We start from the raw sequence: 17,405 nt of genomic DNA, 5'->3' as shown, positions 1-17,405 counted from the left end.
GGCCCAGTTTCATTAGGCGGGGGGGGGGGGGGGGGGGGGGTTGACGGTCTTTTGCCCAAATGTCAACATTCCACTTTTTTGTTTTTTTATGTTTCAATCAACTGTTGTTGAAATATACAAATAGATCACTACCAATATTATTATATGAGATTTGTAAGTCGCCAAATCCACTTGAAAATAAAATACTCAATGCGCACTTGTGCAAAAAATAACATCACATTAGAAGGTGGTAGTTACCCAACTGTTGTTATTTCAAATTCTGGAAGGTGGGGTTTGGGCAATGAAGCCCTCTCATCCTCCACCTGGCTTGAAGATGTTAACTTTACATCTTGTTATTAAAATGATAGAGCCATTGAGTGTATTTTGTTTAATTAATTGATTCATGTAGATTATCTATATAACGTTTGAAATGTATACGTTTCAGAATTGCACATTAGAGAACGAGCTTGGCCCATTAATATTTGATTTAGGAATTTCCCTTTACTGCTTCAGCAAATGATACTAATCTTGATGGGAAAATATTGGAATCCTTGTCGTATATACTGGAAGCCTTTTCTACAGATTTAAAGTTCAGTGCACTCTACGAATATTACCTGTCAAGTTACAAAGTAGACTCTCGTGCTTTTATATTTCATCCGAAAATTATTTAGCCACTGTCAGATAATATAAGATACTCAATGAGACACAGGCCTGTGCGTGTAATTTGGGCGTAAATGTAATAATACGTGAATGAAGCACTATTTATTAGTTATTGACGCCTCTACTTAATCATAATTATTACATGCGCTTCTTCACTTCTAAAAGCTAAATTAATGTTCTCTTAAATAAATATTGCATCATCTAAGAAAAGTTTGCCCTTTGAAGACTCAAAACGCTAATATTTAATATTTTCATAGACAATTGATAATTCATCTTGATCACAAAATCATAAGTCAAAATGACGGTAAATACATGTACGTCTACAGCACCCTCAATCTCAGATTTTTTTTGAGCAGATTTCATGATGCGGCTCCTAAATAATAAAAGTCAGTAGTGCGGTGCTGAGATATTTTCGTGCTGATGAGCAAAATTGAGAAAACACCCTCCTCGTTCTCTCTTTAAAGACACCATACATCATCACGGTGTCTGCATCATTATGTTGACACGTTACGGCTAATTGATTCGCAGCGAAATAAAAATCACTCACCGCTAGCCTGCACCCCTCATGCGTGGTCGTTTAATGTGGGGAGCAAAATGGAAGACATGATACTGGTAGGGAATAGGAAGGTTTCCATGTAAAGGGGGGGGGGGATTTTCCTAATATACCTAAACTGAACATTGTAACTTTTCGAAAGAAAATAGTACTAATGGTGAGGGAATAGATAATACAGACAAACAGCGTAGTTATACATTGTAATGATATCATTTAGCATCGCATCAATCTAAATTTGCCACTCTCTACCTGGTGTAGTAAGTGGATAAGAATACCCGGTGTAATGATAACGGTTGCTTGAGCATAATATTGGTATAACATAATTATCAAAGCGTAGTGTGAATATCAAATTACTTTTAATTCGCTATAACATTGTAAGACGTGCGTTTTATAACTTTATTTTTTTTCTCTCCAAATGAGTGCTTCAGGTAAAAAAATAAAAAAATAATAACATACACATTCATCTATGTAAATACCTTTGGACTCATTTGTCTCTTTAATTTGAACTTAAAATAAACCTTGGAGGAGTTTATAAGGAGAACGCTGACAGACAGGGCACGAGATGCTTATCACCATGGTAACGAGCAAAACTGGAGGATATCCCTTCACAGACATGAGCACTAGCCTGGGGTATTAAGGATGAGGAGCAGGAGAGGCGTGCGATGGGTGCCGATCCGTGAGAGGAGATGGGATGGGGACTCCAAAGAGGGGGTAATGCTCTTGTAGATCTGGCGCGAACGTCTATAATTTATAAAGAGACGCCATTAAACCCCGCATTAAACGTGACCATGTTTATTGCAGCCTACTGCATGGCATTTACAGGTAGCCACACATGCTTGTGATTTATAGTCGTGATGCACTACTATCAGGGGCGTACGCAGGATTTTTTCAAGGGGGGGGTTTTAAAATATTTTGCTCCCGAAAATTTGAAAATCACGCCGGCCGAAAAGTCGCTCAGTGGGGGGGGGGGGGGGGGGGGGGGGGGGGGGGGGGGTGGGGTAAGCGGACACTTTTTTTTTTTTTTTTTGGAGGCCAGAAAAAATCGCAACGACTCAGCCGGCAGAAAAGTCGCTCAGTGGGGGGGGGGGGGGGGGGGGGGGGGGGGGGGGGGGTAAGCGGACACTTTTTTTTTTTTTTGGTCTCAAAATTTCAAAATTTGACATTTTTTTACGTATGGGGGGGGGGGTAAGGTCACCTTATTTAGGTTAGCCGTGGGTATAATTTTTTTTTTTTTTTTTTTTTTTTTTTTAAATAAAAAAAAATAAATAAAAAAAAGCCAAAGGGGGGGGGGGGGGGGGGTTTTAGGTTTTTTTGGGGGGGTTTACATACATTAAAATACCAAAGGGGGGGGTTTGAACCCCCAAAACACCCCCCTGCGTACGCCCCTGACTACTATATAGTGCTGATGAATCTGGCTTGTTAGAAAAATAACAAAGATATATTGTAGAGTCAATGATAATACCTATAATGTTTCTTATACACGTTGTATATGGAGAGATCATGAGGGACATGGGAAGAAATGGATTAACTTCATTATCATCAGTTAAACAACTACGGTATACATTTGCATTTCAACAATCAATGCATAATGAGTAAGTACAATCTACTCGAGAGCCTGCACAGATCCGATTTACTCTGCTGTTCGTGTTTGCCGTTACTGGGGACGAAAGGAACACGGAACAGAACGTGATTTTTACACTTCTACTTTTCATTAAACTAGTACGGTTATTTTGTATAAGTTGCTGAAATCCTTATATTATTTTGATTGATGTGCAGAAATGGAATAGATCTGTGGCAGATGCTGTTGATAACAATTTGAATGAATATTACATAATCTATTGAATCATCTTGGGTTGTGATATGCCCCCACCCCTTCCCCTTCTCTCCCCTCTCCTCCTCCAACCCTCCCATCTAGAAATCTCAAATGTTAAATCAACATTTAAAATGGCCGAGGATTGACAACTTTATCACAATAGTATATATCTACACTCTTAACAGCATGTTATATAGTGCTTGTCTGCCATTTTAAAAGGGTTTTCACTCCTGGACCCATGCGTTTGAATGTCGATTTAACATTTTAAGTTCAACAATGTCCTTCCCCCCTCCTCCTACCCCCCCCCCCCCCCCCTTTGCTCCCACGACTACACTTTTTGGGCGGATAGCGATTTTATATTAGAGAATCTATATTATTGCAGCCCTCTGAAGGCTATAGGAAGAAGAAGCCATGCAGTTTTCATTCATGGCCACTTCCAATCATTCAACCTTCCCATCCTTCCTCCTTGTAAAGCTTCTTGAGAAACCTTAAGATGTAAGTACGACCACCCACTCCTATCGAACTTGAACATCATGGAAAGAAAGCCAGTCACGTCTAGCTTCTACGCTTCATTACTCTAATCAGACTCTCGGCGTTTTCCAACGTGGACCCAAGCATGAAAGTGATTGCAAAAACAAGTCATTTACCATCGCTTTCTGCTTGTTTTCACACGCTGATGAATATTGATCGAGTGATGATATCTGTAGGAATATATGAAGATTCTAGCTTTGATAGTTAAAGGAATTCTTGCTTCATAAAATGTTGGTGTAGCAAAATTGAATAAACAAAGCAATGTTTGTTCAGTAATTATAGTGAAGTGTGTAATCAAACATAACTAACGTAACAATGCAATTATGAAAATCAATTATACGATCATTATGTCTCGACATAAAACTACAAAATTAATTTTCAAATTAAGATTAGATTGCAATATAATTGGAAAATATGCAAACCTCTATAATATTCACGATCAATACGGCTTCAAAAAGAAGGTCATACCGTTATTTTGTGAAGAGTAGTAATTATTGATTCATATCTTTACATCCAAATAATGAGTGTGGCTGTTTTTAAGAATTGAAGATGAATCGAGCAATACTTCTAAAGAAGAATGTAACCCGTTCCACAAACTGTTTAAAAACATGATGCTAATTCAAAGGTGGATCCTGGAGCCGCCGCAATATTCGAAAACTGTTGGTGTTTCTTGAGAGGGGGAGAGGCGTTGTTGTTTTCTGTCTCTGTGGATCCGCCTACGGAAATTCTGAGAGTATCTTAGATTCTCACTGAAATTCTTACCACATTCATGAGTAGGTACGAGCTTGTCACGTGCATTACTTTTAATCTTACACGTCCTGCTTTAGCATGCACATCAAATATTTTCGAACATTCCCATTGATCATGCTCTATTTATCTTCAGTGCGATGCTTTCTGTTTGCGACCAATGTTTGATCACAATGAGATAATAAAGGACAGTACGGACCTTTCATTTTCTGAGCATGTCATGAGGGACTACTTCCTTATTGATAGTCGAGTCAGAGTCGATTTGATTATTACAGAACTTTAAATGAAACCCGAAAGAAATGACATAATGGTTACTAAAGATGAATGTACTTGTCCATATATTTTCCTGGTGTTCAGGAGTATTAACTATGAAGTATGTGACATAAAAGTCACATGAACAAACGGATGTTAATGAGAGATAAGGTGTCTGCAACTTACTTCCTGTTGATTTCGAGGGTTAATCATTATTTTGTACAACATCCTTGAATGATATATTTTTTTAAAAGAGTAAAGTTTGTTGCCAAACTTATCCCTATTTTGTCGTGGTGCGTAATGTTTTGAAAAGAGATTAAGCATTCATTACTAGTCAAATTTAAAGATCGATATTGTCGTATCAGCCTTATGTAGCATGTAAATGTCATCTCTATAGGTGTAACGTTGTATTGGAAAACTTTACATATACAGTAAACAGTGGCGTAGTGGGGTACAGTCTTTTTTATTTCGGGGACCGTAGCCTCATGGGGGAACTTGTCGCACATTGTAGATGACATTCGCAGTAACAAGGCAACCAATAGCGATAGAGAGGGTGTGAAAGAGAGTTCTATTATCTTCTTTTTCCTTCCCCTCCCCCTTCTCTCTCTCTCTCTCTCTCCCTTTCTTTCTCTCTCCCTCTCTCTTTCTCTCACTCTCTCTGTACAAACACAACAACCCTCTCGCGCACGCACCCCTTTCTCTCTCTCTCACTCACTCTCTCTCTGCCCCTATCTTCTTTTTCTTCTTTTTCTTCTCCCCCCCCCCCCCCCCCCCCCCCCCCCAGCCATTCTACTAGTTGGGAGCATGTGCTCATTATAGCTACGCCACTTCAGAAACTATTAGTTTTGCCAGTTAAAGGTACTATGTCCCTTTTGCAGCCAACCTCAAATGCTGTAGAACTTTGCAGGAATTATGAATATGTCATGTATGTCCTATCTGTGAAATTTAAACGTTAGCAGTGTCCTCATATTCAAATTATGCAAGGAAACCCGTTTACTTGCTAGACTTCACTGTCAGACACTTGAGTGACTGACTGGCTTTTTTTCTTCTTGGTAATAACATACATGAAAAGAGTTGTAAAGGGTGCATGAGCATTTGTCTACATCAATAACCCACTTCTTGTGATGGTAAACTGATTGAATCTTTGCGCAGCATAAAACGTACGACCATTCGGTACAATTGTCTGAAAATCAAGACTATTACTTTTGGGCTCTATAGCCCTAAAGTCGATTTGACAACTAATAGTCATTATTTTCCCACTTGAAGACATTTTCAAGCCCCACCTTTTTTAGGTAAGTTCTAAATTAGTATTATCTTTCAAATGCAGTTGGAATTTAACTTTTTCATTTTTTTGGCCTGCAAATGGGACATAGTACCTTTAAAAGAAGGCAATTGAACCCTTTCCTATAGATGATTAAGAGAGCATGAACAGGTTACCGTCAGACAAGGTTCACTGTCATTCACAGGGAAATGTCAGCAAAAATTATTTATTCGAATTGAATCTAGAACAATCGGAGAATTTATATTGGGTTAGGTTGATAATCCTGCCGTCAAATTAAGCGATATCACAACTTCGTCATATGCAATGAACTTTGATCTCAGCCCAATTATTTATATATATTTGAAATTCTCCTTCTTCTCAAATTTCATTTTCTTATTTAGAGAGAAAAATGATTTGCTTTTAAAATCGAATTCCACAAGTCAATTCTAGTCTCAGTCAGTGTAACAGTGTCTCTCTTAAAGTGAAATATCACAGCTATGGTTTCTCTTGTTTTTTTTAAATTTCATTTGCAAGCTTGCGCTTTTGGGGGAGCTCAGTTAAGATAATATGTAAACAAACAAATCAATCAACTTATCAATTAATCAATCACTCAACCAACCAATCTAGCAATCAAATAAATCATGTGAGTATTATTACTTCATTGCATTTATAAATAACAAGACGTTTGTCTTGAATTATCTTTCACCCTTGGCAGAGCCTAAACATTATCGCATATTTCTATATTTATTCAATACTCTATCGGAATGCGTTTCCACCGTCTCACGCGAGTAACGCGTTGATCTAAACGATAAGTGAAAAGGGAACCAACCTCCACAATACGGAACGCCCCCTGCACCCCTCTACCTCTGGGAAACGGGATATGAACCCCCGTGTAGGGGGGCAAAGCGGGTCAACCAGGAGGGGTCCCCGGGGTCAAATACATTTTGGGGTGCTGTTGCTTTATTTTCACCATAGGGTAGTTGTTTTTCAGCATGAATGTGATACGTGTTGAATGACACGTATTCAGAGGTTGCGGTACAGGTCTAAACTGCAGGTGTATTGTTGAAGCTAGATGGAATAATCCCTCGGAATATTTTCGTTTTGTCTGCTCACACACACCCACTCGCATACATGTATGATCATATTTCGCTTTGATAAAGAATATTTGGCCTTATTCATATAGTCACCATTATGATTGCCATAACATTTTGAAATATGCTTCCTCCATGGTCGTAACGTCTCTATATGTGATATTGTTCTTCCTTCTTCCTTCATCTATTTTTTTTTCTTTAGTAATATTATTCTATAGCTTTGCTCTTTTCATTCTGCTGATCTGATTTTGCACTGCATTACCTAATAACTTAATTGTTCATTGAGGTCCCAGGCTTCTCCTCTGTAGTATTCTTTCCTATTTCTCATAATCTGTCTTCTGTTTCAGTTCTTCATCTTCTAATCTTGATGTTTTTTTCACTCATGAAACTGCTGCTGACACACTCAGCAAATATAAAAAGGACAAAATCTTTATCAATTATGAATTTAATCTATATTTTTTGTTAAGCCATATTTCCTTTTAGTATCTATTCCTTAGCAAACAGGCGATTCTTTCCAAAGAAATATACCAAACTTTTAAATGCTGCTCAAAATTAATGTATTATCAGCTTTTTTCTGCAGAAAGGGACATTTTGAATACGTTTGAAGGTGTAAAGTGAAAATGCATTCTAGCATTAACGTTGTCTTTGTGTTGTCTATTATGTGCAACCTATGTTTTGAGAGATGGCCCGGTATGAAACCCTGAAATCCCCGTTTCACAATGATCAAACAATGTCTGACAAGCATGATCTGAAAAGTAATTTCTACCAGCCCCTGATTATTCTTCTCATTTCTATGCGTAACAAATGCAGTTCAAAAGGTTGAAAACGCTTAGGGGCAAAGACTAACAATGCTTCAAATACATTCATCATTGTGTTATGTCAACACGAATGCCAGACTTTCGAGGATTACCAATATTTATGTTTTGTACTATTCCAAGATTAGTATTGATGCCTAGAATGTTAGGGAATTCATTTTGGAATGGCTCCTATAAGCAGGCCAAATAAAACAGCCGATTATGTTTTCAACATAAGTTCCGTATCCAACTGCTGAGAATCGATAGTACGCGTAATAAAAGTTCTCGGACCGGGGCACTTCCCGAATTCGAGAAAAATGAAAAAAAAAGTCAATATACTGTCATCAGAGGCGTAGCGTGGGTCCAGTCATTGGGAGGGGGCTCGCCATTATCGGAGTTTGGGCATCGCTATTATTAAGTAAATGAAGATGAACATTAACACGGCCATCGATTTTTGACGGAGGGTGCAGGAATATATCCTAGCACCTTTCGTGTTTCTCTTTTTCTCACTTTCTGTCTTCCCCCCCCCCCTCTCTCTCTCTCTCTCTCTCTCCCCTCTCTTTCTTTGCATTTCTTTGCATTGAATTCGATTGGGGCACGCATCCCGTACTTTCTGTAGCTAAGCTATTGTGATCATTATAAACATGTATGGAGAGGAATATAAAGGGAAAGCATCATCGTGTGAATTAACTAGTGAAGGAGACACAAAACGAGGAAGATAAAACGAGAGTAATTATGAACAGCTTCAAATAAAAAAAAATGGAGAAAACAATGAAGAACAGTTGAAGCAAAGGGGTGTCTGTGTATGGATATGGAAGAGGAAAGAAGAGAGCACAAAGGATCAAAGACATTATTTCATTCTAATTAATAACTAACTAATTTCTCTCTCTTGTCCTTTTTTGTTGTCCTCCCCAGATTGCAATGAAGACACAGGATCACCAATTGGCCATGCAACTCATGAAGCTCCGGGGAGAAATACAGGCGCTCAAACTACAGAAAACCAGCGACGATCATCGAGAGCTGATAGAGGACGCCCGCTACAGCATGGTAGAGGAGAGTGTGGAGCTCAAGAGCGCGCTCTTTGATTTGCCTATGAACAATAACTTCTACCCAATCGGGGAGGATCCATTGAAAGACATTGGGGTGACCCGGATGAACTTGAATAGTCGGAGATTCTCATTACGATAGCCGAGTTTATACGATTGGCTGACCTGCAGGCGTGTTTGGTCACGTGACTTTTATTGCAATAATGACCGAGTTGCACTGCCTGCTTCCGGGGCCTGCTTGCCTGCCGTAAATGAAAAACCATATAGATTGTCATAAAATTATAGTAATGAAAATATAATAAACTTTACGGTAACCTTGGATTGATTCATATAAAGCGAAGGAATGCCTCTTCGTTATGAGATAATTTGCAGTGGATCTTCCCACATCAGAGACATGGAGACAGAAAGGAGGGGACCAGAAAACGAACATTATATTGAAAACAGACATAATTTTATCTTTATTATTTTAGCGCTCTTTTAATGGACGACGATTTCATTAAGTAATAACTTTCCTGACCCTAAAACATCACCAAGTATCATCTTCGAGCCAACATATGTTTTGTCTTAACAGTGGAGTCCCTCTCTAAATCCCCTGAAACAAAATACGGTACTACAGTATATGCAAATATTGACGATTCAATTTTCTACTCAACAGCATGACACAGTGTACCTATATACGCCCATTCGCGAGACCGACAATACCGTTCTAGAGAACCTTCTGCAAATTTATCCGAAGGCCCCACAGACCAACGTGTTGGCGCCGTGGGTTGTCTGTCTATACTTGGATATCCCACACAGTGCCTAGACTGAATAACAGTTCCAATCACATTTTACTTAAACTCGATGGGTATTTTTAATTCTAATAATTGCCTTTGTATCTATCAAAAACTTACCCAGTACGAATAAAGATGACAGATTTAGGGCAAAACATGTGACATGGACATGGAGACATCGTATATTACACATTTTGAAATTGTTTTAGTAATTCAGCATTTTGACGAATGAAGACAAATTCTAGTTGTTTAAATGTTTTTATTGTCTTCCTCGCGTCGTTATTGAGCAAGAATATGGTTCATAAAGCTAATTCTTAAACCGAGTGTAATGGGGGGTTTTTTTCTCATTATTTATTGTGTTAAATTACATAAGGAAAACTGTATTGTGTTCTCAATCGACATTTGTTATTAATGAGTGCATTACTAAGTAATTTGATATTTTTTAAAGGTGACTTATTATGTGATAATGTTTGTCTGACGATTGATCAGATTTAGTACGTCAAAGATCAAATATTGATATATTTGCTTTACTTTGAAGTGGTCCATTTGATATAATCTTCCATACTTGCTAGGTTTTTTTATTACTTAGTAAATGATATTGATATCAAGATAATTCCTCTTTCCGCGTTAAATTCGATGAATTGTGAGAATTTTATCTGATACTCTGAGCATTGTACAGTACTTTACTGTGCTTTTAGTTTCAACCGTTACACGTTTTACAATGGACACGGTTTTATAGATGCAACACAGTGTTGGTTAAAAAAAAAGGATTGCCACTGGTGAATTCCTTGATAACCAATCATTTAGGATCTACCTCTGTATAATGTGTTATTTAATTTGGAAAATGTAACAAGAATGACATCGCTTGTTGGTCCATAATGATTATGATTAAAATTCACATCTTCCAGTCTAATGTTCAATTTTTATATAAATTAAACGGAGTCGGGCTAACTCAGACCAAAAAAAACTCGGCCCAGCTGCAAAAACGGTCAGTTTTGCAGGTTTAGGGTTAGGTTTAGGGTTAGGTTTAGGGTTAGGTTTAGGGTTAGGTTTTGGGTAGGGTTTTGTTTTAGGGTTAGAGTTAGGGTTATGGATTTTTGCAGCTGGGCCGAGTTAGCCCAGATTCGAATTAAACAACTATTTGATATTATGGTTGGTGGACATTCCGAAATAGGTAGCGATAGAAACAATGATATTGGTCTGCAATTAAGGATGACTATAGGCATACTGCTATGGCGTGTATACTGAACTTTCTAGAGAGTATAGGCCCGTTTATATCAAGACGATGAGATGATTTAAATTCATGATATGAATATGATCAGTGACAGCATAATGTCCATTCAAAGAGTATTATTGTTTGCTTCAAATGTAAATAACGAAAGGTCATGTTATGTCTGGTACATATTGATTGGTCATTTGCTATTACTTATACTTATAGTACTTCTCATATCTTTGTACTTAGGGGGTAACCCTTAATCAACAATCAAAATCTTTAAAAACTTGGAAAAGTGGTCGTTTACATTGTATCCCTCCCCCTAATGTTTTACAATTGGGAAGGGGGTGATACCCCTTTCCCCGTAATTCGTCACTGTCCTACAAAGTGTGCTGAGTTGATTAGATTTTTCTGACTTCATAAAGACGTCAAAAGTGATAGAACGTCACAACCTGACGAAAATTGACGCCATGTTTTTTCTTAATCCCGTACTAAAAACAGAGGTGTTCAACCGAATGCATTTTTTCACTGAATGATTATAAACGATATGTTATGGTGGGGGAACGCACAACGAAAACTGACATATATTTTTATAGTGATCTGTCAAAGTGATACCAGTTTGAAAGATAAACATCAACAAAACTTTTGAAAAAGTACCTTTATAATATCTACCAGATTTTTATTCAGAAAACATTATATCTTTGTATGAATTGTAAGCAGATTTTATTTTTTATTAATTGATTATCAACTAGGTTTTGGTGAGGAATATGACATTTTACAGTTTGCAAACTTGACTTTATGAAATAAAATCTGACATTACTATAAACGAAAGTGTGCTTTCTTGTATTTTGATAAACATGTCCTTTGTCGAGTGAAGATTTATAATAGAAAAAATGATATGAAGCTTCGATCAATTTAAAGGAAGGATGTGTATAAATTATGATAATTGAAAATTAAAGTTTAAATTGATTCGATATTATTTAAAGGTAAGCGTTACTACTGCAGCTAGAAGGGATTAGACCACACAGCGAGCCAACGAGGTCACTGTGACAGGTGGCTATCTCATTAACTCAGCTCTCATTTAACATAAGAAAAAGAGGATCATGGGGGACCAACGGGCACCAATTTGGGAAGTTTTCTATATAGAGGGAGCAAGTAGCTACAAGTAGGACAGTGTGCCTTTAAGTTGAAGAAATATGTCTTTCTGACATGTAATACAATCTTTCCAGTTATCTAAAGCTCGTCTCAATCCATGCATTGCATAATTATTCCGGTCAATTAGTTCTTTTGTCCTTCGTGGAGATGTAACTTCAGTTCACATAAATTATTTCCAAATTTTGGAAAAAAATAAAATAATAAATCGTTAGATCATGAATAATCGAATATCATAGAGCTAATACTTGTTCGTTAACATTACAAAAGTTTGAAGAATAATTATTACTTTTTTGATCCACCATTGCTTCTCTTTCCATTTACCCCCTATTTCATCTGATTTGTCCTTCTCTCATTCAATCCTTCTTTCTAATTCTCATCCGAGCCATCCTCCTTCCCCCTCGCATCTCAATAATTTTACTACTTCCTTCGGTTTCCTCTCTTTTACATCTTAACTCTTTCTCCTTATCCTTGTTCTTTCCCGATCCTTCTCCCTTTCTTCTCTTCCTCCCTCTCTCATCCTGTCACTTTGCCTCCTCCCCACTTCTTCATCTCCTCCTTCTTCTCCTCCTCCTCCTCCCTCTATTTACATCCTTTCTTGATTGAATTTGAAACAGAGCATCCAATATACATGAGATCAATAGCTATGAGAATAAGTAGATTAATAAAAAAAACAGGTGACCGAATGGAGCTCTATGCGTGTCTTTGTGGGCCACTATTTATTATAGGTGATTCTTCTCGGGTATAATTATATAGGCCGTTTTCGTAATGTAGTCAAATCCACGCATGAACCTTTGTTAATTGCCTCATTACAAATTATTTCATTGACCTGTTACTAATAATTTCATTTCAATAGTAAGAATACGAATCTCATACCTTACGTGTTGCTAGGTAAGGCAGGCCAGTTATTGTTTATCCTTTACCTAGCAAGCAAACTAATGTATGTAAGTTAACCATACCACCGTTACGGCCTCCCCCTAAGCTCCCCAATAGACGTCATCTAGGACCCACACCAAGCTTTGCTTCCCTATTATCCAATTTTCACAATTTTTAAATTTTCCCGCCTGACTTGAGATTGCTCCTTCCCATGCCTGAACCCCACCCACCCCATCCCGCCCACACCCCTCAACACACATTCTCCTCCGACAAACACCAGCTAGAGCCCACTCCAAACCTTGCATCCCTAGGACCCAATTTTCATTCTTTAAAAGGCAGGCTTTACTACTTCAGCCAGAAGGGATTAGACCACCAAGCGAGCCAGCGAGGTCACTGCGACAGGTGGCTTTCTCATTAACTCAGCTCTCATTTAACATAAGAAAAACAGAATCATGGGGGACCAACAGGCACCGATTGGGGAAGTTTTCTATATAGAGGGATCAAGTAGCTACAAGTAGGACAATGTGCCTTTAAAAAATTCCCCGATCCCGCAAATTCCCCGGTAGGTAGCAATTATAATGAAACGCCCAAACCCCGCCACTACCCCCTCCCCACCGCTTACACTCCCTCAACTTCGTTCTTTCTTTGTGGAGCTTGAGACTGCATAGAGCCAGAGAGAGGGAGAGGTAGGTATTAAAGGAGCAATGTATGAGATAGGGAGATGAGCGACACGAGAAACATGAGAGAGAGAGAGAGAGAGAGAGAATGGGAGAGTTTCGTCATGTCGATTGTAACATGAATACAAATAGTAAAATGATAATGAAAACAAAATAATAATGATAATAAATTAACAGGATAACCCATGAAGGCTGAATAGTTAATAGGAATTTTTGCGTCACTTAACCCTTTGGCTACTGAATTGTCTAATTCCAATAGGCTTCACACAGGGACCACCAGGTTCCAGTAAGCAATGGGTTAAGAACACACTTTTTTTCTTCATTTTATATACAGAAATGTATAAAGGGAGAGGGAGAGAGAGAGAGAAAGAGAGAGAGAGAGAGAGAGAGAGAGAGAGAGAGAGAGAGAGAGAGAAAACGCACAAAACATTTAAAAATATTTTCATTAAAAACTGTTCTTGCTTCTTCATTTCAATAACTTATGAATGTATTTTTGTTATTATCTTAAAGATAATAACAAAAATACATTCATAGGTGTTTTACAAATTAATAACTTCCATACAAAACATCTTTACTTGTAAGTTTCGTAACAACCTAAAATTCCAAAGGTAAAATCAAGTTGTTAATACCTTTTTCGGTGGCAGCATCGATAAGGTTGTTGCCCTTTATAAACCGTCTCCTCATTCATGCCTTGGTATTTTTAAAATGTCTGTTTTATACAAATTGTGTAAATGTATTTTGTTTGAATACAAATTAATGAATACATGAAGTAAAATGAAACAGGGGACAGGAGGACCGTCAGCTAAAGGCTTTTTTGTAGCTTACCATTCTATTAACAGCAACATGTGTACAGAAAGATAATGATAAGTATTTTAAGGATAATAAATTCATGAATATGGTACGTTATGTTATAATATTTGTGCATCGCATTGCCGGAAATCACCTGTTTTCTCAAAATTTTACAAGCGATTGAAGCGAGCGAGTATGATAAAAATCACTTTACAGTGGCAAACAAATTCATTTCAAAATAATAGTACACTAGATAAGTGTCTGAATATGAGGATATTCTGGCACCTGGCTGCCCAAAGATGAGGTGATGGTTGCTTGAATGTTAGAACTTTAAAAGTCATGGGGTGGATGCTGCAGCACACCCCCCCCCCCCCCCCACCTCGCTCCTCGTACTCATATGCATGTATAGACAATTAAACGAAATACACAGACTGGCGACTGCAGTCATTGATGTTTGAGTGCAAGACGCGAGTGCAACAGCCCCCCCCCCCCCCCCACCCCCACGCCCCATCCACTTTGAAAAACGTGACGCCAACCCGAGTCCAAGGGTTCGAATTCCAGCCCGTCACTAACGTTCTTTGGAAAGACATTAATCCACATTGGCAACTCTCCACCCAGGTGTATGTGGGCAAGAACAGCATTAATGCTGACTTCCCTGGGTAAACAAAGTGACTATTAGTCCATGGGCCAAGACCAGAAATTTGGGTTATTGGTACCACTCAAGGTGGCAAGATCTACTTATGCATTTTGAAATGCCCTATATCTATACATAATATTTTGATATGATAGCATTTCCGAATGTACAGCTTAGTCATATAATCAGCAGTTTCCATGGCAACACTAGACTAAAACCGGTATTATTCAAAGAAACAGTTAAAGTCATTTAAAAATTATAAAAACACTTTTGAATGCGTAAAAATGTACAGTTTAGAATACCTCACCATAAAGAAAAGCAATGAAATGCAATTTACATTACCATTTATAACGGTTGCCATGGTAACGACCCCAGAATGGCCTAAAATCAAGGATTTTGGAGTAATTTCAGTAATATATTACACAATATACTCATTTAAGACAAGTTAAAGTCCCCTTTCCAAAATAATGACACAACTATATGACTAATACATCATATCAGCCAAGAATATGCTATATAGTACATTCCCATTGTTACCATGGCAACATGAATTAGAGTTAACAAGATGCCCTGTATGATACTATATGCCATATTTTGGCTATATTTTGGCATTGGAGAGCTGTTGAAAGTTTATTTTGGTGTCTATACCCAGGTTTTCAGGCCCACAGAATAAAAATTTAGAGTACCTCACCATAAAGAAAAGTAATGAAAAACAAATTACATTACCATTTATAACGGTTGCCACAGTAACGACCCCAGAATGGCCTAAAATCAAGGGTTTTGGAGTAATTTCAGTAATATATTACACAATATACTCATTCAAGACCAGTTAAAGTCCCCTTTCCAATTTAATGACACAACTATATGACTAATACATCATATAAGCCAAGAATATGCTATTTAGTACATTCCCATTGTTACCATGGCAACATGAATTAGAGTTAACAAGATGCCCTGTACGGTACTATATGCCATATTTTGGCTATATCTTGGGATTGGAGAGGTGTTGAAAGTTCATTTTGGTGTCTATACCCAGGTTTTCAGGCACAGGGAACACAGCTAAAGCATTATTTTGGACATTAACATAGGACATCACTACTATTTTTCATACATTTGCATAAAATCAGAGCAAAATGACCATAAAAGTATTCTGCCACTGCATATTACAAGCTTTTTCTTAGGGTTTAGAAAGATATGACATTGTCATGACTACATTAGATGCTAGAAAACTTCATTTGATTGTATGCAATGTTGGATCCAGCACAGATTCATCACAACAATGACCATTTGCTTGCTATTGTATCAAAACTGTCCCGAATAATACTACAAGCAAAATGAGCATAAATGAGTCAAATGTAAATATGAATGCCAGAAAATTTGTGTCTGTTTATCAAAACGCCTTCTTTGGCAGAAATATTACAGGCGGTTTGCACGAAGTCTCAGAAACTATTTTGTCACACCCTCTCTTTCTTATTTTTTGTTTACTCTCTTTGAAAGAAAGGTGTGATTGAATTTAAGTAGTCCATTTGGACACAAATTAATTCACATTCTCAACGCCAGAAAAAAACACATGTATATGCCTTTGAAACTTTACATTGATTGTTCCAAATGATGTAACTGATAAAATATATCTAGTACATCTTCGAGTTTAACCTTCAAGTGTCCTTCCCATGTGATCTGGAATTTTAAGCCTACCGTAAGTTGTCACCATGACTTTGATAATGGCAGCTTATTTGTCAATTAGATACTGGTGACTTGTGGTAAATAGATCACACACAATCACAGGTCACCGACTCTTCTTTTGTCTGCAACACCTCTCTTTGTTTTCATCCTGAATTGACAAGAGAGAAGAAAGCAACATCTACTACATGTATTTTCATCCTCACTTCGACAAACTTTCTCAAAGTTACTCCTGCAGTCAACACGTTAATAAGGGAACGCCGTCATCTTACTATTTAAAATTTGTTTCCTACATTTCTCTTGGAACAAAATATATTCATCTCAATTTAATTTATCATGAGTCTGTGTCTGAATCGTCTACCTTGACTTTTGCCACTTCTTTATCTTCATCATCTTCCTGCTGGTTTGTGAAGGTCTTTAATTTGCACAGTCATGTTAGTGCTTTTCAGTTGGTTCACGAGACAGGAAGTTTGCAGGCCGGGCACGGGCACAGTACACTTGCAGGACATCAATTACAACACAGATTCCGGTGCTGTGCTATCTATTCTATGGACAGATTGCCGTTGCCATCTGTGTTCCACCCACAGGTCTTTGGATCTTTGGCTACGGGTTAACTCACAAGGCAGCGTCGCCATATTACAGCCTGATACATGTAGTTCACCTGAAGAACATGCATTCGCAAAGAGTCTTTGCATGGAGGTATAGCTGGCTGGATTCTACCTCTCCTCCTTTTGCAAAGAAGAGGTGGTAGCGGAGTTCATTGATCCGGTCTCATCAGATTGTGGATGTGAATGCATACATTTCGACACACAAACTCTTGTATCTTGTCTATTAGGGTTGTTGAAACATCCCATTCTTCACAAAGATGCTTAAAGTCAGGAGCT

The 17,405-nt window shown here is 37.9% G+C and overlaps 1 protein-coding gene across 2 annotated transcripts in view; it reads left to right on the top strand.

Annotated features, from left to right (window-relative positions):
• LOC105445896 (protein FAM167A-like) overlaps positions 1–10,519 on the top strand; it is a 49,595-nt gene extending 39,076 nt beyond the window's left edge. For both annotated transcript variants that reach the window (XM_011682036.2, XM_030974037.1), the window contains exon 4: positions 8,597–10,519. In XM_011682036.2, the coding sequence (XP_011680338.2) occupies positions 8,597–8,869 (273 nt within the window). In that variant the 3' untranslated portion in view covers positions 8,870–10,519. The remainder of the gene's footprint in view (positions 1–8,596) is intronic.
• The last annotated feature ends 6,886 nt before the right edge of the window (positions 10,520–17,405 follow it).

Source organism: Strongylocentrotus purpuratus, unplaced genomic scaffold, assembly GCF_000002235.5.
Source record: "Strongylocentrotus purpuratus isolate Spur 01 unplaced genomic scaffold, Spur_5.0 spur5_scaffold_7, whole genome shotgun sequence".
NCBI classification, from domain to species: Eukaryota; Metazoa; Echinodermata; class Echinoidea; order Camarodonta; family Strongylocentrotidae; genus Strongylocentrotus; species Strongylocentrotus purpuratus.
This window is presented reverse-complemented; position numbering and strand designations above follow the sequence as displayed.